Raw genomic sequence first — 26013 nt, 5'->3', positions numbered from 1 at the left:
ATAACAATTTATTTTAAAAACCCACATATTTGTAACAAAGAAAATTGGTTATAAGAACTGTACAGTATATTATTTAAAAAGTGAGCACTAGTATAAAAGATTAGAGTTACTGTATAAAATGACTTATGAGCAATAAAAAATGCAGAGTAACTGGAATGACGTCATTTCATGTCAGTATTGCACAACACCGGATTTCTTTTGCAAACAATAACTATTATTGTATCTGTTCATGGTACAAACACACAGTACACATGCGCATATTCTCCTTGATATAATTATTTCCCAAACCAACGTAGACTCGACTTCCTGTCATTTCAACTGATAGTCCGGCACATTTCACGTTGTGTAGCATAGTCCAACACATTTAATGTCCTGTAGAATTTTAGTCCATGGTCCAGCACATTCGATGTGTACAATTTCATAACCAGGGCCGTAAGTAGGGTTCTAAATCAGGGGAGGCAGGGGATTGGGGGCCGCCGATTGACTTTACGACTGAAAATGACACTTTTTAAATCCCAATTTATCATGTTTGTGTTTCATTTGTACTATGTAAAGAATCGTAATATGGTGTCAAAGACAAAGGTGCTTGTCTTCATTTTAAACATATATCCTATAATATAACATTTATATAATTTTATTTTCTTTTTTGCCAAAAAATCAGACGAGGCAGTTGCCTCGTCTGCCTCATCGGCAGTTACGGCCCTGATAACAGTAGGAGCTATGTTGGCTTGGAAATATTTTTTTAGTACATGTCAAATTAAATGATATGTGTGATAAAGTGGTTTTAAAAAGGGCGCACCATGGTTTTTTTTTTCTTTCAGATGAACGTACGAGTGAACACGGTCATATACAAATTGATTATTGCAGTGAACACAATGTTTTCTTACAGCTACAGTAAAACATCATCAAAATATTCGTTTTATATACACATCATATAATCAAAAAACAAATGAATGGCAACTCGGCACACACCATTTCTTCAGTTCTCTATCGGTTGCGGTTCAGTGGTTACAGCGTTAGCTTTGTGAACGGGAGGTTGTGGGTTCGAGCCCTGTTTGTGCCTTGGCTGCGTCAAAGACGTCGAAATAGGCCGCAGGTGAACCTCCTAATCTATTTTAAATCAGACTTCTTAGATCCGCGCTGTATACTTTGCGTAAGTATACGGCGTGGATCTAAGAAGCCTGATTTTAATTAGATTTGTGAACCTCCGCTAGACGCTCGGCATTTAGAAGTGAGAGTCGCGAGTCTTTAAATATTTGAGGTCTGTGTTGCGGCAGGCGTTGGTACGTTAAAGAACCCTCCCTACTACGACCGTAAACGCTAAGCATAGGTCTCACCTTCAGCTGGTGACGTCTCTACATGAATGAAAAATTCTCGACGTCACGTAAAACAAAGAAATATACAAAACTTTAGCCCCAAGAAACTTTAAAGATGGCGTTAAATATAATGAATAAATCTACAAACTTTTAATTTCCCTCTGGATACTAGTATTCTACCCTTTTAGGTAAGAAATACACTTTTCACAAAATCATCAAGGAAAAACGATCATCCTATGAAACCTCTTATTTCACATTTGATTTTCCCCGAGAAGTAAAGAAATGGTGACCGGCGCCGATTTGCCACTTGGAACTCGACAAATTCATACAAGAACGTGTTACTTATAAAACATTCAAATATATTCATTTCGGAAATTTCTAAATATACATGTAAATTGGGGAACAAAATATTAACAGTATTTAAATTGTAAACAAAATAATATTTACAGATTGATAGATACTACATGACTTCAGTGTGTATTGTTCAAAAGTAGAATCATTTCAAATATTATGCTTCGGATATGCTCGGCAAATTACAGCGTCCCCTATTGGAATCTGCACTTCGGATACTCTCGCGCCTGGCCCCAATACTAGTTAAGGGCTGGGATTCACCGGCTGAAACAAGACTCTCAATCGTTTGTGATTCTTTCATTTCAGTTGTATTCAGTAGTGACTGAGCTACTTCTCTCTGTGTTGGCGTGACGTTTTCGGTCACGTGCTCTGACGTTTTTCTATCACGTGATACAGACGTTCGTCTGGTGTAAATGCTGATTTGCCTACTTCCTCGTCTGATTAATCCTCCGATGGAGGTGCCTAGGGTCAGCAGACTAGATCGTCGACCTTCGTTGATGTATTTCAGTTGCGAAATTTTCTTCTTGAAGCATTTTATGACCTGAAATATGAGTACAATGATCAGATTTGTCACGCAAAACAGAGTAGATTATGAATGAAAAAGAAAATTGTAAAATATTACTTGTAATTTATAGAATTAATCTGAATCAGCTATTGATATGCGGAAGTTATATGTAAGGATACCCACCTCTCTGTTGAAAAAGCACAACAGCAAAGCAACACATGCTCCCTACAATCATAAACGAATTTTGTTAGAACAAACTCCTTAATCACAAGTTACCTGGGTAAGACACAACTACCTAATCACAGGGTACCTAGGTTAGTCTAACAGAAGATTTACACCTAATCACAGAATAGCTAGGTTAGTCTATAACAGAAGATTTACGCCTAATCACAGGGTACCTAGGTTAGTCTATAGCAGAAGATTTACACCTAATCACAGGGTATCTAGGTTAATCTATAACAGAAGATTTACACCTAATCACAGGTACCTAGGTTAGTCTATAACATAAGATTTACACCTAATCACAGTGTAGCTAGGTTAATCTATAACAGAAGATTTACACCTAATCACAGTGTAGCTAGGTTAATCTATAACAGAAGATTTACACCTAATCACAGTGTAGCTAGGTTAATCTATAACAGAAGATTTACACCTAATCACTGGGTACCTAGGTTAGTCTAACAGAAGATTTACACCTAATCACAGGGTATCTACGTTAATCTATAACAGAAGATTTACACCTAATCACAGTGTAGCTAGGTTAGTCTATAACAGAAGATTTACACCTAATCACAGTGTAGCTAGGTTAGTCTAACAGAAGATTTACACCTAATCACAGGGTACCTAGGTTAGTCTATAGCAGAAGATTTACACCCAATTAGAGAATGGTCCTAATGAATTTGAGAAATTTGTAACATGAAATAATTTGTGGTACCTGATAAGACGTTACCACAGCAACTGTCACACGATAAACGATGTGGTCGTGTTGAATGGGAAATAGTAACTGTTGTACCCCTAACAGCGGCACGAGAATTAGGCAGGCGCGGAGGGTTTTCCTGAAAGTATGTTGAACAATAAACAATTTATTTATCTTTCTAATTACAACAAAAGCCATTTTACAATATCTCTCTCTCTCTCTGTCTCTCCCTCTCTCTCTCTCTCTCTCTCTAATTAATGTCAGGAATCCCTGTCCCACTCTAGGATATATGCACGTGCTGTCTTCACGTACCTTGTAACATATCAAATAACATCGACAAATTCAATGTAAACAAATTACAAACGTTTGAGTAAGAGCATGCACTTTTGTGCAATACAATGTCCTCCGTACGTCAGAGGATGTCCATTTGATAATTGTTTATATTGACATTGACAAGCCACGGAAAGTAAACAAATTACCACCACACCATAACAATGATAATCACAAAACCACACACGACATTCAACAATAACAGACTATACTTGTATTTACATTTCCAATGTTTTTTCCTTCGAAATCTTTACAATGATAGCCATTCCCTTATGAATGCGTTGCGTGTGTGAACAATGCGCGTATGGATTTTGATACATGTAAATATAGTACGTCTACTTAACTGGCGGGAATTCCAACAGAAATGAAAGTAGAATATGAATACAAATTTTGAAAATACATTGGAATAGAACTGCAACGCTTCACGAGGGTGTGCTTTTCGTGAAGCGTTGATGTAAATCTGCGCTTCTGGGATTCGAGCTCGTTAACGCATTTCGCAATATCATTTATGATACTTTCAAGTAATTCAAGTGAATCTGATTGGTTTGGAAGCATTTGGGGGAAAAAAAACAGTTTTGCCCTTTGAGAACATAAATCACGCTCTCGCGGTGTTAATATCTAGCAAAGGAAAACAATACTTGACAACGGTGATATTAAAATTATTATATGCGCACACATTGTGCGCGTACCGTTCATGGTAGATAGACGGTAAAGCGGATGTTTGCGACCGTCAAATCAACATTAACAGTAGCAAATAATTAAAAGATAATATATATTCCCATTCTAATGCAATTTCGCTTGATATCAGTATCCTATTTCGTTGAGTTTATGAAATTTATATGTTAAGAAAAGTTTATGCTTAACATTATATTTTTGTGTCATTCTGTAAGCTTTAAGTTTGTTTAAAATACTATTTAACGGCCTAAAACCTTAGTGTACATGTTTTGCTTTGTTGTATACATCGGACAAATAACGACATTCAGATAATAAAACAGTGCTCTTAGTTGAGGGTGACATTGAAATTTTCGCCCCTCGAAAATCATTGCAACAGCGGCTTCGCCAATGGTTTAATGGTTTTCTTGAGATGAAAATCCTCAGTGTTACTATCAACTACATAGTACATCTAGAATACCGCCATTGACAATAGCAGGAAGTGGCTTTATCTCCAAGGGACGTAACTCTGAAATACAAGTTAACATGGATCTAATTTGAAAGTGTATCTCTCTGTAAGCAAATCAAGGTTGTTTTCGAAATCAAAACGTTAGCGCACAAAAGAAAAATTACTAGGAAAGTTGGACAGGAAACATGAATTCAAAATATATTTATAATGCAATAATTGTGTACTGTAAAATACGCGTTAACATTTCTCGTTCAATTTTGTCATTCATGATGAAGATAGACGCAGTAACATAGAAGAAAGTTTGATCTCCACTGTTGATAAATCATCAGAAATGGATACAGAGAGTAAACACATGCTTGTGAAGTTTAAAATACATGTAGTTCGTCTATCAGGTCCGAGTTCAGCCTCCTTATCAATAAAGGATCTAGTACAATATCACTCCACACGGTGAATACGGATAGACAGTTATAGGATGACATATCTGCGCATGCCCCATACGCTTTGAAATTGTACCAATTAGATAGAGAATTCTATTAGCAGATTTTTATCTTTGAAAACAAACATCTTGTAACTTAGCAGATTCATGCACTGAATGTCTTATAGTGTTCAAGTGCTGTCATACAAGGGTGTGCCGAAACGACTTGAAACGAAGTCAGATTTTTATAATAATATATCTATACTTGTAAATGCAAATAAAACAATCTAAAATTAACTAAAAATATTCTTAAAAGAATAATATTACATGTATACAGATTTCTTTCTGAGAAAGAAAATAAAAGTCACCGCAGTATGTGCATATGTATATGTATGATAAATCCTGATTATTTTAACAAAACGTTAAAACCCAAAAAACCATCTTAAATTGTCTCTTAAATAAATGCTGTCAAAGAACATTACCCCCAGATTTCATCTTGCTCTATATTCTACTATGACAGAAAGCCACACACACAGTTGCTTGCGACTCTTACCGAAGCTGTGTTGTCTCCCCTGTATTAACTGCCCGGATCTTCACGATAACTATCCTCATCACGTTGATTAGAATGACCAAATTGACCTGAAATCAAACAGATATTGTGAATATAGTTTCGATTGATTGAATATTGCTTAACGTCCCTCTCGAGAATATTTCACTCATATGGAGATATATAGTTTCGAATGAAGTATGAAATTCCCCGGCTTTGATTAAGGAAATGGTGCTGGTTGACAAGTACAGAAACTCTGTTTCATAGGTAATCATTTGAGTCAAGTTACGAAGCGACCGATACATGATATGCTCAAATAATTCTGAATCAAAAACGTAGTACCTGGAGATGGCGGAAGGGGTCTCTTTCACCTTTCTGACAACTTTCGTTTTTCATTATTTTACCATGCGAAGTTAAGATAAATTGGTTTGAACTTCAACTGATAATTTGAACACCCGCTCCCTACGATTTATGATTTCAAAGTTTCATAAGTAAAAGAAAATATATATTCTTTTTTTATTGTTTTTTGTTTTTACGTATTAAACATTTTCGAAAATTATGCGTCAACTTTTCCGATGACACTCCTTTGAAAGAGAAGTGAAATATATTCTGCTGATACAGAAAAAGAAATTACACACCGCTGCTGATACATGATTGACTTTATGAAATGATATACAGGCGATAAAACACCAGCTCATTCTCAGCTCTTAAATATTCTAAAGGCCCATGTCACGTTTTATTATATAGGTCCATGTCACGTTTTATTATATAGGCCTATGTCACGTTTTATTATATAGGTCCATGTCACGTTTTATTATATAGGTCCATGTCACGTTTTATTATATAGGTCCATGTCAAGTTTTATTATATAGGCCATGTCACGTTTTATTATATAGGTCCATACCACGCTTTATTATATAGGCCCATGCCACGTTTTATTCTATAGGTCCATGTCACGTTTTATTCTATAGGTCCATGTCACATTTTATTTTATAGGCCCATGTCACGCTTTCAAGAACACATTATTATGATTACAATTCATCAAACTTATTTGGTGTGTAATTATATGTTTATTTTCTACTGTTAAATGTCATAATTATTTATTATTATTTGACACTTGTATGAAGTACTCTCTCTCTCTCTCTCTCTCTCTCTCTCTCTCTCTCTCTCTCTCTCTCTCTCTCTTACACTTCTGAAACAACTGGTGTAGTATTGCCAGTTTAGGTCGTTGTTAGATAGACTTATTTCGGGATAAAAATAATCTTTGATACAAATTTTATTCTCTGAATCCCACTCACAGCGAGAGACACGATACAGGTACTGTGCAAGATCCACATCAGTTTGTTATAGCCCACGTCTCCTACCCAGCATCTGCAATGAAAGCCGTGAATAATTAATAACTGAATGAGCGATTATTCAAATATATCTAGACAAAGCACGATGATTAGTGGTAACTTTACACTTCGACTTTAATACGCCTGAATTTACGTAACAGACAAGTTACTTCCATAACGTTAATATCATATCAATGCATGCATATGTCATAAGGAAATCAGCACTTACTCGCTATCCACAATCACATGTTCCTTGTCTCGGGTTTGAAATATGAGTTCATCTATATCAGCAGTAGTCAAAAAATCGAAAAACCGAAAGTCGGGAAAATTTGGAAAAATTAGTAAACATGTATTTTTTTTTTCTCTCGGTAAGCTTTTTGAATTTTTTTTTTAATGATTGTTGATATCAACAAAAAATATATGTTTAATCAAACGTTCGATGTAAACAGTTTCTCGAGAAACGAAATACTTGTTACGAATTTTTGGATTTTCGATTTTTTTCTTCTTTCGCCAATAGATATAAACAAATGTGTTACTATTGATTTAAACCGGGGACAGAGAATATTAACAGCGAGTAAGTGTTGATTGCTTATGACAGATACATGTATCAATGTTAAAGTTGTACTTTGATACTCAAATAAGCCTGAATTTCCGTAATAGACAAGCTATTGCAGCTTGTCTAATACGGAAATTCAGGCTTATTTGAGTTGAAACGTCGGTCGAAGCGTAAACCGTCAACCGTTTCGACACTTAAACGTTTTCAAGAATCAAAACGTGTCCACTTCTCTAAAAGTGAATGGACGCATGCGCGCTTGGCCTAAATACATATCATGGCAAGAAAACGACTTTGGAAGACACGGATTTGCCATAATGATCTATATGTACAAATTTTCCTTAATCAACCTCTAAAACATAATTTATCTCTTTAAAAGCTTGTTTAATAGATATATTGTGTATTTCGGGTTTTAAATGAGCCTTATCGGAATTTCTAGAGAAAACACAGTATTAGGATTCGTAATTATTTTGTGCTCTACGCAGAAACCATTGCATGTACTTATCATAACGCATTGATGTGTTTTTCACTTATGCTATTATTGTAATATATATTACATGTATTTGCAACCTACATGTATAAGCAGAACTGCTTTTGGAAATAAACAATACAGTACTTAAACTGTACATAGTTTGTTTTCATTGTCAGAGTATTGACGGATATAAGTACCGGTAAATCATATACAAATTCATAACGATTATTCAGATAATACACAGAGTACAAGCTGAATAAATATCAAAACAGGAAAACGACATTGGAAAATATCCCGTAATCAACCTTGAAAATATTCCGTAATCAACCTCGAAAACGTCCTCTCTCTCCTTTAGTAAATCAATCTGATTAAAATCAGATCCTATGATCCGCTCACTTACCAGATCGCTACACTAGCGATCTAAGTGAGCGGATCATAGGATCTGATTTTAATCAGATTGTTAGTAAATATATTGTACATTTCAGGTTCTAAATGAACCCAATCGTAATTTCTATAGTAAACATAAAATGTGTAGTACACACATTCAAAATATTTTCATATATATTTAGTTAGCAAAGACAGAGCACTGACATATTCAACAATAGTTTTATGAATTGAACTGTTGTTTTCATTATCTAGAATATAAATAGGCATGTTTTATCGAATACACGTACATAATGCGTAATTATATGTGCTCATGGAAATCAATAATTATGAATCTCGTATAAAGTAACAACCCATTCACTAGATTAGAGGGATATATTCCCCTTTTTAACTTGAGTAAATATTGGTTGATTGGATAATATCACACGGGTATGAATCATGGGTATAGGCTATGTATTAGGCGCAGTGGCGCGGGTACACTTACTGTACTCTTCCCACAGGCTCTTTGGAACTGGCATTCAATATTGCATATATTGACATAGGCAAAATGGGGAAAACTGTGAAAGAAAGAACTGCATTAGTTCTTGTCCATTTAACATAAAATCAAACCAAAATCCTGTATCGAAGTGGCCATAGTATGGGACTTGCATAAATTGATGGTAATGGTCTGCTATTTTGTTATATTGATTCTTTGATATTGGACGTAACTATATATTGACATACCCCAACCTATGCAGAGAGACACCAAGAGCAATTTTTGCTGGTTAGTGAAGGTCAGAACAATAATAGAATGAAGATAAAATCCCTCAGCAAACAGCCAGGCATAGTTACACATCTGAAAATACTCCTTCAGAATCCATAACGAAATGCACCAAATCTGAAACAGAGAAAACACAAATCCCGTGAGATCACACCTAGTCACGAGAGATTGTAGGGACTTCACTAACTTAGAGTACTATTTAGGTATTATGATTTTGGATGACAGTAGATAATCTATGGTATATGGACCCCATGTGTGGTGCCTCAGACTCCATTTCTTTGTTGTCTTATTATTTCAATCGTGTAGATTCGTCCAAGTTGTAGGGCAAAAACAAACAAAAAATTAGACCCATGAGCTCAGGACTGTAGCAGTATGGATTCTTCACCATACCAACGCCTGACTTAATATGGGACCTTCATTTACAAGGCTCATATCCCAAAGACCTGTGACTTATTTGTGATCAGTGGCGTAGCTTCCATTGAGGCAACCGAGGCAGCTGCCTCGGTATATAAAAAAAAACAACACCTTTTACGTTGTTAAAATGTCGATAGCTTCTAGGGGGCTACGCCCCCCAGACCCCCTGCCTCGGTAATATTCGAACCCAAGCTACGCCTATGGTGATGCCGGGCGCTTGGCGGGGGAATAGTTAAATACATAATATGATAAATGTCAAAGGCGCTGCGTCAAACTGGAAATTCGAGGTTGTGATGTGAATGTCCTATCCACTAAGTTACTACAATCAGTCCGATCAGAGTGTAACTGTTACAAATCATGACCACGTGGTAAAACAAATTTTTGAAGTATTTTTTCCCCCGCTAAACGATATAAACGATACCAAATTTGATTTACAAAGTTAGAGTACTTTATAACTTCAGCGTTTGGTGTTAAAGTCATTTCTCTTTCCACATTTGAATGGTTTCAGTTTACCGAATTTTCCATTGCGACTTCAGGCGTGACGAGGAAGCTGAACAGTAGCCACAGTAGACCGTACAGAATGTAGGACAGGAAGAGGTTCTTGTGTATCGTCACTCGTGTGCAGTGTAGTTGTCTGAAAAAACCCATAAATGACCAAATAATTTGTGTTTCCTCGTTTAGCCTTGGAATTGTAGAACGGCAACACAAAGAGAGCTACTGATAGTCTCACGAGGACCTGAAACTGACCGTATGTAAAAATATAAATGTACAGATAACGAGAGATTTGTATGTAACATACACCAGAATAAGTTAGAATTCACATTAACGGATTATGAAAACAAAATGAAATTTGTTTTTTGTTTTTATATATTTGAATTTTACTTTCACCTCTGTTGGAATTTCAATTATTGTTGAATTGATCTAGATTTATTGAAACTATAAATGAGGTGGTCAACCGAAGTTAATTTGCCAATTATGTTCTGTAATATTCATCATTGTATGTGTACCTTAACACGCATGTATATATAAATTTTATTGTGATTATTTATGTATTTCTCTATGTCATGTTCATTGACTTGTGAGAATAAATGAATTGAAATTGGAATTCCCAGCCGTTAAAACAGTCGTACTATATTTATTAAGATTCATACGCGCACTCTTTACATTCATATAAAAAATGCTATTATCTTAATTGGTGAAGATATCGAAGGTACAAACATTGGAAATGTAAATACTATGTGTTGCAACGGTATGTATACCCTCGCTACGTGTTCTAATTTGTTTAAACAATGATGGGTCAAACTTAGAATGATGCGAGGGTTCCGCAAAACCTGAAAATATCCTGTACATGTATTTATCCTTTATAGACACTTGACCGAATAAATCAATCAAATTAGTTCTTTCATAAAATCTAATACAAGACATTATGTTTTGTATAATCATTAACAGTTCAAATTATACAGAAAAGCAAGAACCCCATGGACCACATCGCTCACCTGAACAGCAATTCCTAGCAATAAACAAGCTTGAGCAAAACTTTCATTATACAAGCAGCTTGGTTCAGAAAAAAACAAACTTTTAAAAGGTAACGACTAAAAATCCATTCATTGTTAAACTTAATCATTAAAACTTGACTACAAATTAATTAGATATCATAATTATACCCTTGTAGACGGGTATGGCAGTTCCTATTAACAAATTTCATCTAAGGAGGCTTTGTGCCATTTAGTTTGGTTTCCTTTACATATAAAACTTTGATCCTCTATAGTGACTCCACCCTAACTCCAGGGCTCATGATTTTACAACCCAATGGTTCTGGAGAAGAAGCTATTCCTATATATCAGCATGTAAAATTTTGATCTCCAAATGTGGCCCCATCCTACCCTCAGAGGCCATGATCTGTACTTTAAATCTACTCTATACCAGGAGACTTTCACTTAAATCTCCACTCCTATACCCAGGTGTTTCTTGAGAACAACATTTTTAAAGATTTTCCTTATATATTCACATGTAAAACTTTGATCCCCTATCGTGGCCCCTACATACTCCCGAGAGTAATGATTTAACAAACTTTTCTGGTTCGAGAGAAATTTTGAACGGCCCCACCCTATTTTTGCATTTTTATTAATTGTATCTTACTTAACGGCCCTCTCAAGAATATTTCGCTCATATGGAGACGTCATCAAGACCGGTGAAGAGCTTCAAATTTAAGCTTATGCTCGGCGCTTACGGCCGTTGAGCAGTGAGGGTTCTTTAGCGTGCCACACCTGCTATGACATGGCACATATGTTTTTAAGGTCATCTCCGAGGACCTGTGACATTCACATCTGATGCCGAGCGTCTTAGCGATGGAACTGTCAATACCTGTTTTAACGACTCGGGTTTGTCGCGGCCAGGATTCGAATCCCGACCTTAAGCATGCGGGGCGAACGCTCTACCTCTACCGCAGAGGTCTGCATTCTTGTGATTGTTTTCTCTTTGAAGAGGACATGATCCTTCAGTTGAAGAAACTTGAAAGACCTTTACCCAAGTATGCATTTTACTACGCTTGATTGAAATTGGCCCAGTGGTCCTGGAGAAGATGAAAATGTGAAAAGTTGACGACGACGAAACCAACGACACACAACGGAAAGTTTTCATCAGAAAAACTCACTTGAATCTATGGCTCAGGTGAACTAATTAGTGCATTATTCTAGATGAAACTGTGATCAATCTCAACTCCTATAAGGAATACAAAATAAAGAGTTGGGTAAACACGGACTACTGGACATATCAGAGGTGGAGTCAGGTGCCTAGGAAGAGTAAGCATCGCCTGACGACCAGTCACACCTGCCTTGAGCCCTATGTCTTGATCAGGTAAAAGGAGTAATCCGTAGTCAAAATCAGTGTGTCTAAATGTAATGTTATATTTTTATGCTATATTCATCTTTGCACACCTATTTTAATGACAGAAAGAGTGTATCAATTTTGAAACATACACGGTGTTTTGTATATCATATCGCTTTATAAACGAAAACACGAGTGTGGGGTCCTTAACCAGGAAACATAAACGTAGATGCAGTGTGATGAGATACTGGCATTTGACGGCATGAGGTCGCTTTTTCATAGTCCAGAAGTGATCTCTTTGCATAACTACATGCAAGTCTATTTGTATTCCACTTTTATGATAAATAGTAACAAAAACAAAACTCACCTCAAGCAGTTAAACACAATCAAACACTCACCTGAAGCAGGTAAAAACAATGAAAAACTCACCTGAAGCAGGTAAAAACAATGAAAAACTCACCTGAAGCAGGTAAAGACAATCAGCGCGATGCTCAGTAACACGAAGGAGAAGATGTATCCACTTTCATACACATAGTTTATACTCTGTAGGTTCTGTAAAATACAGAAGTAACATGATCGAGGGTTCCGGATTGATTTCATGTACATACAAACCTGAAATTAATTTATTCATGAAATTGATATTGTTTACTAATTGCTATTAACATGAAGATACTTTTAATCTATCTACGTCATTTTAACAGAGAAATTTTATTTTTGAAAATACATGAGGGTATGAACTACTATGCTCCCCTCCAGCATACCCGTAGGTGAGTGGATCAGGGGATGTAATCTTAATTAGATTGGTTTACATCTGTACCACATTCATGGGAACGTGATTATCCCTACACTTTGTAGAGATATCAAAGGCACCACATTGGAAATCAAAACATTGCATCATATCTACAAGAAACATGCTGATACTCAGGCGTTGACTGTCGAACTGAAGTATCGGGACACCAGAGATATAATTTTGCATCTACTCTGTATTTTCATTAATTAATTAAATCTATATGTTTTGTAATTAAGTATACCACTTCTTATGGTTAATATTTTATCTGTCATACATTTTTAACATTACTAACTCACCAATTATTACATTATGCATCTTCAGTTTTATACACATAATACATACTATCGAATAAGAATTATGGAGCCATGTCGTGCTATAAGCTGGATCTAGCTACAGAAACATGGTACAGGGTATGAGGTGTAGCACCTGATGACGACCTCAAAATTCTTGCCTAATGACGATCTCAAAATTGTTGTATGGCAAAATTTATAATTAATAACTAATAACTAGTAGCACTCTATTATCAAAATTTTCTTTGGCGACCCTACCCTAATTCTTTTCTGTATATATTTTAGTTATTTCACATGTATATACATACCTACATCCCTATTACTATTACCTGTTACTAATATTACTAATTATGTAATAATTCTGGTATATTTATTTCGGTGTATCTTGATTTATTTGGGCGAAGGACGGAGACTCGTGCGATTACTAATTATTACCTTCTATTAGAATCCAAATAAATTAAAAAATATATTTTCAATATTTAATTTTATATTTACTTATACAAAAATTTTAAATTTTAATTTACTTATTGAATAAATTAAATATATAAATAAAAAATATAATTTATTATGAAGAAAAAATATTTTAATTATTTAATTTTAATTTACTTAATTTTTTTTTTTAAATTCTAATTTATTGAATAAATTAAATAAAAGTTATTATTAAATTTATCATATAAATAAAAAATATAATTAATTTCTTACTTTTTATTTAGTTTTGTGAAATATAAGTTACTTCTTTATTTCATTATGATTTATGACATACGACCACATGTATGTGTCCGGCCATCAAAAGACAGTACCGCAGTCATCAGACGTGTTGGTACACGATGGTCCTTATTTATTTATATTTATTTATTTTTAAAACCATGGGACAACCCATACGTCCCATACGGAGCATATGTATGTTACTACAACACACTTCAACTTCACTATGTTGGTGCATTTGGGAGGTGTTGGAGGGTGAGGCTGGATCGCAATGAGATGGATAGTATTATGGCAGATAATACAGTCACCAATCGGTTAACGATATATAGTTAACCAATCCTACGAATATCAAACAAACAAAGCATTACTTCCAAGGTGGTCCATCGAATAGCGACAGTTACTCTACACTCTTGACAGTACTTTTGAACGAGTTGAGTTACTGTTATTTATACATATTATTTACATCTTAAAATTATTATTAAATTAAATATAAATATTTTTTTTCCAATCTAAATATCATTATGTTAAATTACTTTACTATTAAAATCTTAATTATTTACATGTCCTTATAATTCCATTAAATTTTTTTTTTTTTTTTTTTTTCCAATCTAAATATCATTATGTTAAATTACTTTACTATTAAAATCTTAATTATTTACATGTCCTTATAATTCCATTGATAATTTATGCTTATTCAATATTCAATGCATTCATTAGCTTAACCTTCTGTTTTGCTTATTATTGATATAATAGGCCATCGTACCGTGGTTTCAGCGGGTGAAACGTCACAATAACACAAATTACGTTGTATGAGCGGTTTCAGTGGATGAAACGTCACAATGTCACAAATTACGTCACAAATTACGTTGTATGAGCGTCTTCACAGCGGCTGCCACGTAACTAATCTATTCATTCGCCATCTTCAATTTGCATGATTTATAGCTTCCAATATCATTCGTAAGTTTCCTTCCGGTTGGTGAGTAAAAAGTTTTACTTATATGTATAACTAAGGTTTTATCATGCATGTTTACAAATATGTAAACAATTTCGTATGTTTATATGCATGTTTACAAATATGTAAACAATTTCGCATGTTTATAAGTATGGAAACCACTAAGCATCATTATTCTACTGTTGAATTTTTATATGCTTACTAATATATAAACAACTACATGTGTTATACTTATATAAACAACTAAGCATATAATTCGGGCTTTCTATCGTGTATATCTATATGTTTATCAGTATGTAAACAATTACATATATAAATATCGTAGCATATTAATATTAGGAATATAAACTTTGCGTTTTTATCGTTTTAGTTTATATAAACATGTATGTTAAAGTATAAATGCAGCTATACATCAAATCCAGGTATATTATAAGTACATGTATATGCAAATATACATAAAATTCAGGTATGTTATTATACGTATGTATTTTGTAAACTTCTCTTTTTATGACAAACATTTAGATGCAATGTCGCAGTTTGTATGTATGCAGGCCTGCTACATACTATTATATTTAATATATGTAAGCTTGTTGGATGTATGCGATTTGTGATTTTGCATCTACTCTGTATTTTCATTAATTAATTAAATCTATATGTTTTGTAATTAAGTATACCACTTCTTATGGTTAATATTTTATCTGTCATACATTTTTAACATTACTAACTCACCAATTATTACATTATGCATCTTCAGTTTTATACACATAATACATACTATCGAATAAGAATTATGGAGCCATGTCGTGCTATAAGCTGGATCTAGCTACAGAAACATGGTACAGGGTATGAGGTGTAGCACCTGATGACGACCTCAAAATTCTTGCCTAATGACGATCTCAAAATTGTTGTATGGCAAAATTTATAATTAATAACTAATAACTAGTAGCACTCTATTATCAAAATTTTCTTTGGCGACCCTACCCTAATTCTTTTCTGTATATATTTTAGTTATTTCACATGTATATACATACCTACATCCCTATTACTATTACCTGTTACTAATATTACTAATTATGTAATAATTCTGGTATATTTATTTCGGTGTATCTTGATTTATTTGGGCGAAGGACGGAGACTCGTGCGATTACTAATTATTACCTTCTATTAGAATCCAAATAAATTAAAAAATATATTTTCAATATTTAATTTTATATTTACTTATACAAAAATTTTAAATTTTAATTTACTTATTGAATAAATTAAATATATAAATAAAAAATATAATTTATTATGAAGAAAAAATATTTTAATTATTTAATTTTAATTTACTTAATTTTTTTTTTTAAATTCTAATTTATTGAATAAATTAAATAAAAGTTATTATTAAATTTATCATATAAATAAAAAATATAATTAATTTCTTACTTTTTATTTAGTTTTGTGAAATATAAGTTACTTCTTTATTTCATTATGATTTATGACATACGACCACATGTATGTGTCCGGCCATCAAAAGACAGTACCGCAGTCATCAGACGTGTTGGTACACGATGGTCCTTATTTATTTATATTTATTTATTTTTAAAACCATGGGACAACCCATACGTCCCATACGGAGCATATGTATGTTACTACAACACACTTCAACTTCACTATGTTGGTGCATTTGGGAGGTGTTGGAGGGTGAGGCTGGATCGCAATGAGATGGATAGTATTATGGCAGATAATACAGTCACCAATCGGTTAACGATATATAGTTAACCAATCCTACGAATATCAAACAAAAAAAGGACTATTGATGAGATACATTGTATCTTTACATGTACCACTGCTAAATGATACTTAGTACAAATTAGTTGCACGAATACATCACATGTACAAGGCTCAAGGTCGTTTTCTTCACTCCTACAGAGATGTGATATAAACACGATATAGCTTATGCATTACAGTTCTTTTCAGATTGGTTGTTTTAACAATGAAATACTATATAAAAAAATATAATCCACGCGTAAATACGAAATATATATCTCTCTACTGAATTGCAGAATTTTATAAATGAATGTTGAACAGAAATAAAACAAGAGGTACTGTGAGCAATGCTCACTAAGAATACCCCCCGCTTACCCCAATCTCCCAAAGGGTGTTGTTAATAGGTATAAATTACCTCTTTCCTGAGTGTAAAAATATGGCATGCCTTTGTAGAGGAAATGGAAGATATAGTCCGAACACAAATCCATGGTATAAACCTATAATTTTGACCTTGAGATCAAAGGTTAAGGTCATAAAGAGGTCATGGATGACACAAAGTCTCATGGTGATACACCCATGTCTTATGGTATGATTATGTCAAAACCCTATAATCAAATTTGACCTTGAGGTCAAATTTCAAGGTCATATAGAGGTCATGAAGGTACCCGACACATCGTCTCATGGTGATACACTCATGTGTCAAATATGGTATGCCTGTGTCAAAGAACAAAGAAGTCATGGCCCTGACACGAATCCATTGTAAAAACCTTTAATTTTGACCTTGAGGTTAAGGGTCAAGGTCATACAGAGGTCATGAAGGTAACCGACACATCGTCTCATGGTTATCCACCTGTGTGCCAAATATGGTATGCCTATGTCAAAGAACAAAAAAGTTATGGTCCGGACACGAATCTGCACAGACAGACAGACGGACAAACGGAAGGACGGACAGACAGACAGATAGACAGACAGAGTGATTCCTATACCCCCCTGAACTTCGTTCGGGGGTATAATAAGAGGGCTCAATCAAGGGACGATATATTTCATTGTTTGGTTCAGTATTACATGAGAGGTGAAGATAACGAACAGTGATCAATCTCATAACTCCTATATTGATTAATTGATTGATGTTTTCCGCCACACTCAACAATTTTTCAGTTCTCTGGAGGCGCCCAGTTTTTATTGGTGGAAGAGAGAACCCAGATACAATATACCTGGGAAGAGACCACCGACCTTCCGCAACTGGGAAACTATCTCACTTAACGGAGCGAGCGTGATTCCAACCCGCGCTGACCAGATGTGAGAGGCCGTGTGATTCTGAGCGCGATGCTATAACCACTCGGCCACGTAGCCCCCCCCCCCCCCCCCCCCCCCCCCCCCCCCCCCCCCCCCCCTCCCATAACTCCTGTAAGCAATACAAATTAGATAGTTGGAAAAACACGGACCCCTGGACACATCAGATGTGGGATCAGGTGCCAAGGAGGAGTAAGCATCCCCTGTCGACCGGTCACACCCACCGTGAGCCCTATATCCTGATCAGGTAAACGGAGTAATCCGTAGTCAAAATCAGTGTGCCAGGGAGATGAGAAGAACGGATTGTTATAGTAACGTAGTTACGTTACATGTGTTGTCTACAAATATATTGATGTGTGATTCCTGTGTTTTACTGTGATTGAGTAATTCACCAAGAAAGACGGACAGACCGGACGTGGAGACGGACGGACCAGTAGAGGAGAACGGACGGGAAGACGAATAGACCGGAAGAGAAGAACGGACGGGGAGACGGACAAACCGGAAGAGAAGAACGGACTATCACAGTAACGTAGCTACACCATGTACCTCATATTCTGACAGATCAGCACATGTTATGTAATTTGTCCACGACTGATTGATGTAGGGGTTGATAAACCAACTTCCGTCATCCATACACCTCCGGTGCGACCGCCCTAAAACAGAACATGCATGTATACCAGATACAAACTTATTGAGTTTAAACTTCAATGTATAATTTAGAAAAATACTAAAACCTGTTGTGATTACATGTAACAAACAGTTTAGATGATTTGATTAACACGGGTTATTTAAGGTAGCTCACTACACTACACTCTCTGTGACACTACGTCACAAGATGGCGATTTAAATGTTTTGTGAAATTATTTGCATCTATCGATTTGTTTGTCTATCATCGTAGCTCAGTGGTTAAAACATTGGGCTGGTGAACCGCAGATCTCGAGTTCAAATCCGCTAGTCTTTTGTTCATATGTGTTGAAATCATTGTTTTGAAAATCGTGTTTTTATCCAAAGCATATTTTTTGCCCTTTTTTGCATATATACTTATTTTATATCATCATATCTTTAATGAAATCACTTCGTACTGATTTGAGAAACTATTTCAGGGTGTAGTGAGCCACCTTAAGATTTAAACTTTTTACTAAAATTTTCCGTTAAAAAATCCCCTTGCTTGATTTTCCAAGATGTTGATATATTGTACGCTTAAGAAGTAACTAAAACATTGCTGCACATTTGAGACTACATTTCTTCCCACAATTCTTCCCAAATTGTAGTACAATGTATTCAACATGAGGGACTGAGTACGGGCTAATGCTATCTTACCCAGAGGTGAGAAAATCAGTCAATATTGTATATGAGGGACTGCGTGCAGGCTAATGGTATCTTACCCAGAGGTGAGAAGATCAATCCCTGCGGATGAGACCTCGGACAGCCCCCGATGGCTGTGGTGTTGGCCAGTGTGTAGTTCCAACAGCTGACGTAATCAAACACCTTCGGACAATATACTTTCCCTTCAAATTATAATATAATATTATAGACTCAATGATGAAGTGTGAGAAATTTAAATGTCATAATATTTGTAGAATTAAATTCTACAAATATCATGATATCTGAGAATTATATGATATTATTCGGATGGTGCGTCATTCATATCACAGGTATTATTTCAACAAACATTATTATACAATTGAAGAATTCCCAGCTCTCAGACTGGCTGAGATCAACGACAACAAAAAATAAAATTATATTCACCTTCATTTGTTTTCGATATGAATAAAACATTTATTTATTTAATTATCTATATTTATTTTTATTTTTTGGTCGTCCCATAATTAGGTTTTGCACTCTGGCCGTATATGAAGATGACCAACCAAATATATCGTAGGTTCTAGTAGCCGATTTTGATATTTTGAATTATTCAATCATATAAAAGAGCGATTTCTGACAGTGTTCTGGGTCAATACGACGCTTCAATGTATCGCACCGGTAATTGTCCAATCAAAATGAACTTAGACAATTGTAGTTCCATATATTTAAAAGAATTTTTTTCATGCGCATTTTTTCTCATTTCTTCTTCTTTTCTCTTAATTTTTGTACCCTTGATTAGGAAATTTTATGTAATTTATAGAAATAACCAAGTGTATTTAAAGGAACTATTTGATGTTGGTAGCTGAGGCTACTTCCTGAGGTGCACTCCGGCTGTTTACACACATGTGAAAAACACGAGGATTTGAGGGTAGTCTTGTTTGCGGGTAATTCTTTCCCCCTGAAAATGCAGCGTAGGGTATTGTTTTTCCGTTGTCAGCAGACGAGACAGGTAACATAGAACATTTCCGACTACTTCATTCGGCATTAATTCTGCAAACTGATTTTTAATGATTTTTTTATTTACTTCTATTTTAAGGTAGCTCCATCCTCATGTGACTTATCAATATTAATGGTTAAAAGTGGGAAAACTTTATCAATTTCCACTCAATTTAATTTGATTTAATTAACAACCAAAGAAAATGTATATGTTGCCTCCTTTTTAAAGATGTCAGACACACAAAAACAGAAGTAAACATCAACATCAGAAAATCCCACATTTTCGTTAAACAGAATAATAAAAATAGATAAAAACTTGTTGAAATGACAAAACTTAAATATCAACAGTTAAAAAAAAACAACTGCTGATTCATAAATATGTATAGATTAATCATGGATATTAGGGAAATCAATGTATAATGGACATCCAGTAGAGGAAATTCCAGCATAGGATTTATTGCCCTTGACAACATTTTTTTAATCATAAATAATTGATTATCTATGGAAAATATAAACTTTTTCAGTTTTAATAGTTTATCAGATTTTTTATTATATCCAGTGAATAAAATTCCTCGGAGTTCTATCATGCACAAAGTTTAATTTATTAAGATTTTTGCAAAAACCTATGACATCACATGAGGATCGATCAACCTTAATACATGTATATAGTGAAAATAATCACCAGTGGTACAATATTCACCGCGACCTCTGGGCTTAATGAATGTAGTACTTTTCAGGTGGCCAAAGAATCCTAATGAATGAGAAAATGTACATAATTAACAGTTAGAAGAACTCTTTATTGCCCAAGACGTACGACTCATTTTATGGCTTTAAATTTCATACACTTCAAAACAACAACTGACTGTGACAGGACTACACGTAATACAGACAATATGATACAAGCAACAGTCGAACGGGCAACTCTGGAATACAAATTGTTCCAGAGTTGCACCCCCTTTCCGATTTGACTATGAAGTCGAATTATATAACAGAATGCATTAAGGAAGTTAGCTCCTGAGATTCTGAGCACAGCTGCGCAGGATGCTACAACTAATTATTTACTGGTTCAATGCTGATCCTATTGGTGCACACATACATGTATTACACATCTTTTACTGAACCAGTTGAAATTTTTTTGTGTCAACTGGAATTTTGAAAGGGTTTGACAGGGGCTATATTTTGTGGCGGAAGGATTGATTATCAAAAAGTTCTGAATCTGCATGATATTACAGTTTCTGTTTCATTCAATATATCTTCTATTCTTATACTCCTATATGTGTATTTCAGTTTTATAATTCATGATACAGGTAGTTCAAATGTCGTAATTTACCAATTTGTTTGATATATTTTTCCAAACAGAAAACCGATTCTTAAAAAAGTTTGAATTAATTTGGTCGAAAATTTTGTATAAAAGTTCAGTATTTTCGCAAATAATTTTAAAAAATTGATCTTTAACTCCCACTTTTTTTGTAAGTTCCAATGTAAATTATAAAACAAAACCTTGAAAATTATGTGAAATTTTAGAAATTGATATTACCTTTAATTTGTCCTTTTAAACTCGAATTTGATATCATGAATTTTTTCGTATATAAGTACAAAAGGTCATTATTCATTTCTATTTCAAGCATTAAATTTTTTTAAATCTGTATTGTTAGAAGACATGATTACGTATGTATTTTATGTAATGATTGATTTGTGTTGCTTATGTTGTGTAGACAAATAGAGTTTAATTGAATAAATCTTAAGTCAATTTTAAGTGCAAAAAAGTCGTGTTTAGAAAACTGTATCTCAATAAAAAAAATTGTGACCCCCGTTTTGTTTGTTTTTTTTTTTTTTTGTTTTTTTTTTGTTTTTTTTTGTTTTTTTTAGGTTTTTTGTGTTGTTTTTTTTTTTTTTTTGTTGTTTTTTTTTTTTTTTTTGATTTTTTAAATTTTTTTTTTTAATTTTTGTTGTTGTTTTTTTGGAGTTGTTTTCTTTCCTAATTCTCCTTCAATGTAGAAATAAAAATATACACTCCCCAAATATTGACATTACTCCAAATTCTCTAAATCAAAAACTCTTGGAGAATTACTTTATGAAGCAATTTTCTCCCAGCTAAACTGATCGGCATAAATAATTTCCTTAATTACGAAGTCCTTGGATGTTGTGAATACTTCATAGTTGTTTAAATTCGAAGAAGGAAAAGCAGACGACTTACAATTACTACATATCAATGTCAATAATATTTTTGAATATATTGTTTTACGAAGTTCCTTAAAATGATACATTTTATAATGTTGAAATCAACATATGAAAATCAGTAATATCGATAATGTGCAAATGTCAAACATCGATAGGATAAAGGTAACTATCATATTTATTCATTACAGCAATGCCCTGGGGATCCGGGTTAGAATAGATAACACCTTGCTTGTCGTAAGAGGCGACTAAATGGGACGGTCCTTCTGATGAGACCGCAAAAACTGAGGTCCCGTGTCACAGCAAGTGTGGCACGATAAAGATCCCTCCTTGCTCAATGGCCATAACCGCCGAGCATGGGCCTAAATTTTGCAGCCCTTCACCGGCAGTGGTGACGTCTCCATATGAGTGAAATAATCTCGAGAGGGACGTTAAACAATATTCAATCAATCAATATTCCGTACAGCGAAATTCGTATTTTAGCGCCTTTGGTGCTGATAGCAGATCGTCAAATCTTAAATACGCGAAAATAAGTATTCTTGTCATACATAATCATGAATTAAATTATAAATGGGGAGGAGCAAAGCAACTGCAATATCTTCATAGACCTTTAGTGTTTGTATCAAAATGAAAATTAAACACGTACACCTATTAGATGCTCTTATCGTTTCCCCAACCACAACCCCGATAGAAACAATCATTTGTGAGATGGAACTCGGCACCATTACATATGTAAAATGGTGATGAAAATACCCCAGGACAAAATATCCTTTTAAACTGACATTATACTATTTAAAGAAATCGTCGTTTTAGATTAGTGAGATCCTGTTTATATCAATGTATAATTTCTTTTGTTTTTTAACATATTTTATTGATCAAATCAAAGGGATTGGGAACAATTTCTAACAACTTACTAGTCCCTCTCTTAAAAATCTACAGTATGGCATGCGGGTAAATAATTAACAGGTAAAATGTACAATAATTAGACGAATCTACAAGTTTCATCTATGAATTTGCAAACAGCTGGGAAAAAATAATCCCCTTCAGAAATAGTTGAAAGCTGTACATTACTTTCATAATAATCTTAAAAAATTTGAATAATTAATGGTTATCTCCTGTATAATTCGCGCACTTGACATGGTCTAATTAGACTGTCAAACCGTACCTTTAGCGTGTGATATCGTTTATTTCATCGACACGGAGTATTGCACTTGTCGCAATGATTTATTGATGTGCTCAGATTCAGCGAATTATTTTTATTTTTAGTGTCATCTTAAAAGATAATGTTTTACACAGTGGTTATTTCGAAAGCATCATGTTTCAATAATGCAAACTCGTGCTGTCTAGATCAATTTTCCGAGTGTTTCGCATCACAACCCTGTAAAACAGATTTAATTTAACTTCCACTATTTCTAATTTTGAAATATTTCTGGTTCTACATTATCCAAGATTATTTGGTCAGTCGGTCGGTAAAATCGTTTGATTTTTTTTTACCTATATGAAATGAAAAACTAGAGTACCGGTAGATATGAATCTGTTAATTAACATCACGTTCGGGCAAATGCTACTGTTTCCATACATATAAAGGCATAGTGAATTTTAAGAAATTTTCAAAATAAATTTCTGGGGTCTGCTTTACAAAAGAACTTACAACTAAGACTAAAATTGTTAAAAATTTCTAAAAATTTGTCAACTTATTTAATTTTGTGAGATTATACTTAAATAAAACCACATAGCTCTTCATATTCGCAGTAAAATCACAATTTAATCATTGTAAAGAATAAAATAAACTACAAAATATCGTAATCTTAGTCGTGGTCCTTAGCGAGCTTCAGAGAAATACCTCCGAGTTCTTTCTGAAGTCGCTTCCTTACTCATTGTAATTTTCTTAGGGGTGGGTGTCTTTTTATTTAACTATTCATATATGTATATATATATATATATATATATATATATATATATATATATATATATATATATATATATATATATTTTATTTTATTTTTTTTTTTTTTTTTTTTCTTTTTGCTACTGACCAAAATTCCGTTGCAAAAGCCGTCTAATTTGAGACACCTGTACTTTGAAATACCAGTAAAATTCTGAATTAAATATTTAAGAAATGTAAGAATTTTAGGGATAGTACATCGGAAAATTTATAGTGATATCAGGATGGTTGTCCGGCGTCGTGTTAGGTACTACTTCACAGAAAAACGCATCTACATAGTTAAATTTTTGGACGCTTTGTTTCCGGACTGAGAAAAGATAAGAAGAAGAAGAAGAAGGGAGTTTACAGTGTATAGTGTTACTGACCGTCATCTGGCTGTGGCTGCTCCAGAAGGTGGCGACACTGAGAGAGAACCTCGGAGTCGGTGATCTTTGCTAGCAGATCTTTCGTTATATTCATGTTTTCTGACAGTTTTCAATGTATTTTCGAAATAATTCGATCTCAGTTTCATTGAAGTAGCACGTAATTCCAAGCTTGTTTCCCTGCGGCACACCGCGACTGTCTTTAAGTTTATGAAACTGAAATACACATCACACCTGACTCTTTTTATTAGTGTTTATCTTGATATTTTTGGATCAATTCTTTTAAAAGAAATTGCATCTTCCAGTAGGTCACGTGGTTCAATGTGCGCCATATCCAGCGCTTTGTGAATTATGTTCACTTTTTGTTTCTGTGTCAAACCTAAAGGAGCTGAAGATATCCATCTTAAATTGCCGTTCTGGGACACATCAACCTTGTCTCGTTGTCGTCTGGGGATTGGTTGAGAAAAATCTTCAAAGCTGGACTATTCTCCTTTATGTTGATGTCATTTTGTGTTTGAATCAGTCATCTTTCCGTTATTAAATTCTAATCTCATTCAGTTGAATCGTGATCCAAATCACACCTCCTTTGTCCTGATATATTCTGTTTGCATTATACAATTCTGAAGAAGAAAAAAACAGTACAATATATTATTGATAAAAAAAAAACAATACCAAAGCACCGTTCTAAGAGCGCAGATGTGCAGCGTCACTTATGACGAAATTAACCACGAAAAGAGACATTTTCCGTTTCATTCAAAAACTGAAGTGCAAGATAAGAGTAATGGAATGGAACAAAGACGATGATGAAGAAAAACTAAACGCTACAATATTCACTTAAAAATAGTAATTGATTAGAATTGATTAATGGAGTAATTGATTGGGGTATCGGTGTTCGATGGTGTAGGTGTCATTGACGCCAAAACGACCAGGCTTCATTTTCCGATAATGTCATGGTGATCGATATTCCAAGAGAGAGAGAGAGAGAGAGAGAGAGAGAGAGAGAGAGGGTATCGTTTTGTTTTAGTATAACTTATCGTTCATTCTTGTGACCGAAAAGCCATAAAGATTCACTTAGTTTCGGTAACCGTTGCAGTTCAAAATACTTGGACTTTATAAGTGATCAATACAAATTTAGATCTGATTTCCCTCAGATTTGTCGACTATCATGAATGTCATTTTATCCCTAAATTTGTAGTACATGCAAA

General features: G+C 34.3%; 1 protein-coding gene across 1 annotated transcript; it reads right to left on the bottom strand.

Annotated features, from left to right (window-relative positions):
* Positions 1–25432, bottom strand: LOC125665700 (corticotropin-releasing factor receptor 2-like). Its single transcript, XM_056152408.1, has 12 exons — positions 24812–25432; positions 19408–19530; positions 18569–18675; positions 12704–12795; positions 9931–10051; positions 8967–9120; positions 8728–8800; positions 6799–6871; positions 5507–5592; positions 3107–3227; positions 2356–2397; positions 1–2208 (listed from the first exon to the last, which is right to left on the bottom strand). The coding sequence occupies exons 1-12, from the start codon at positions 24903–24905 to the stop codon at positions 1825–1827; spliced, it is 1470 nt and encodes a 489-aa protein (XP_056008383.1). The 5' UTR covers positions 24906–25432; the 3' UTR covers positions 1–1824.
* Positions 25433–26013: the final 581 nt, after the last annotated feature.

Source organism: Ostrea edulis, chromosome 10 (assembly GCF_947568905.1).
Source record: "Ostrea edulis chromosome 10, xbOstEdul1.1, whole genome shotgun sequence".
NCBI classification, from domain to species: domain Eukaryota; kingdom Metazoa; phylum Mollusca; class Bivalvia; order Ostreida; family Ostreidae; genus Ostrea; species Ostrea edulis.
This window is presented reverse-complemented; position numbering and strand designations above follow the sequence as displayed.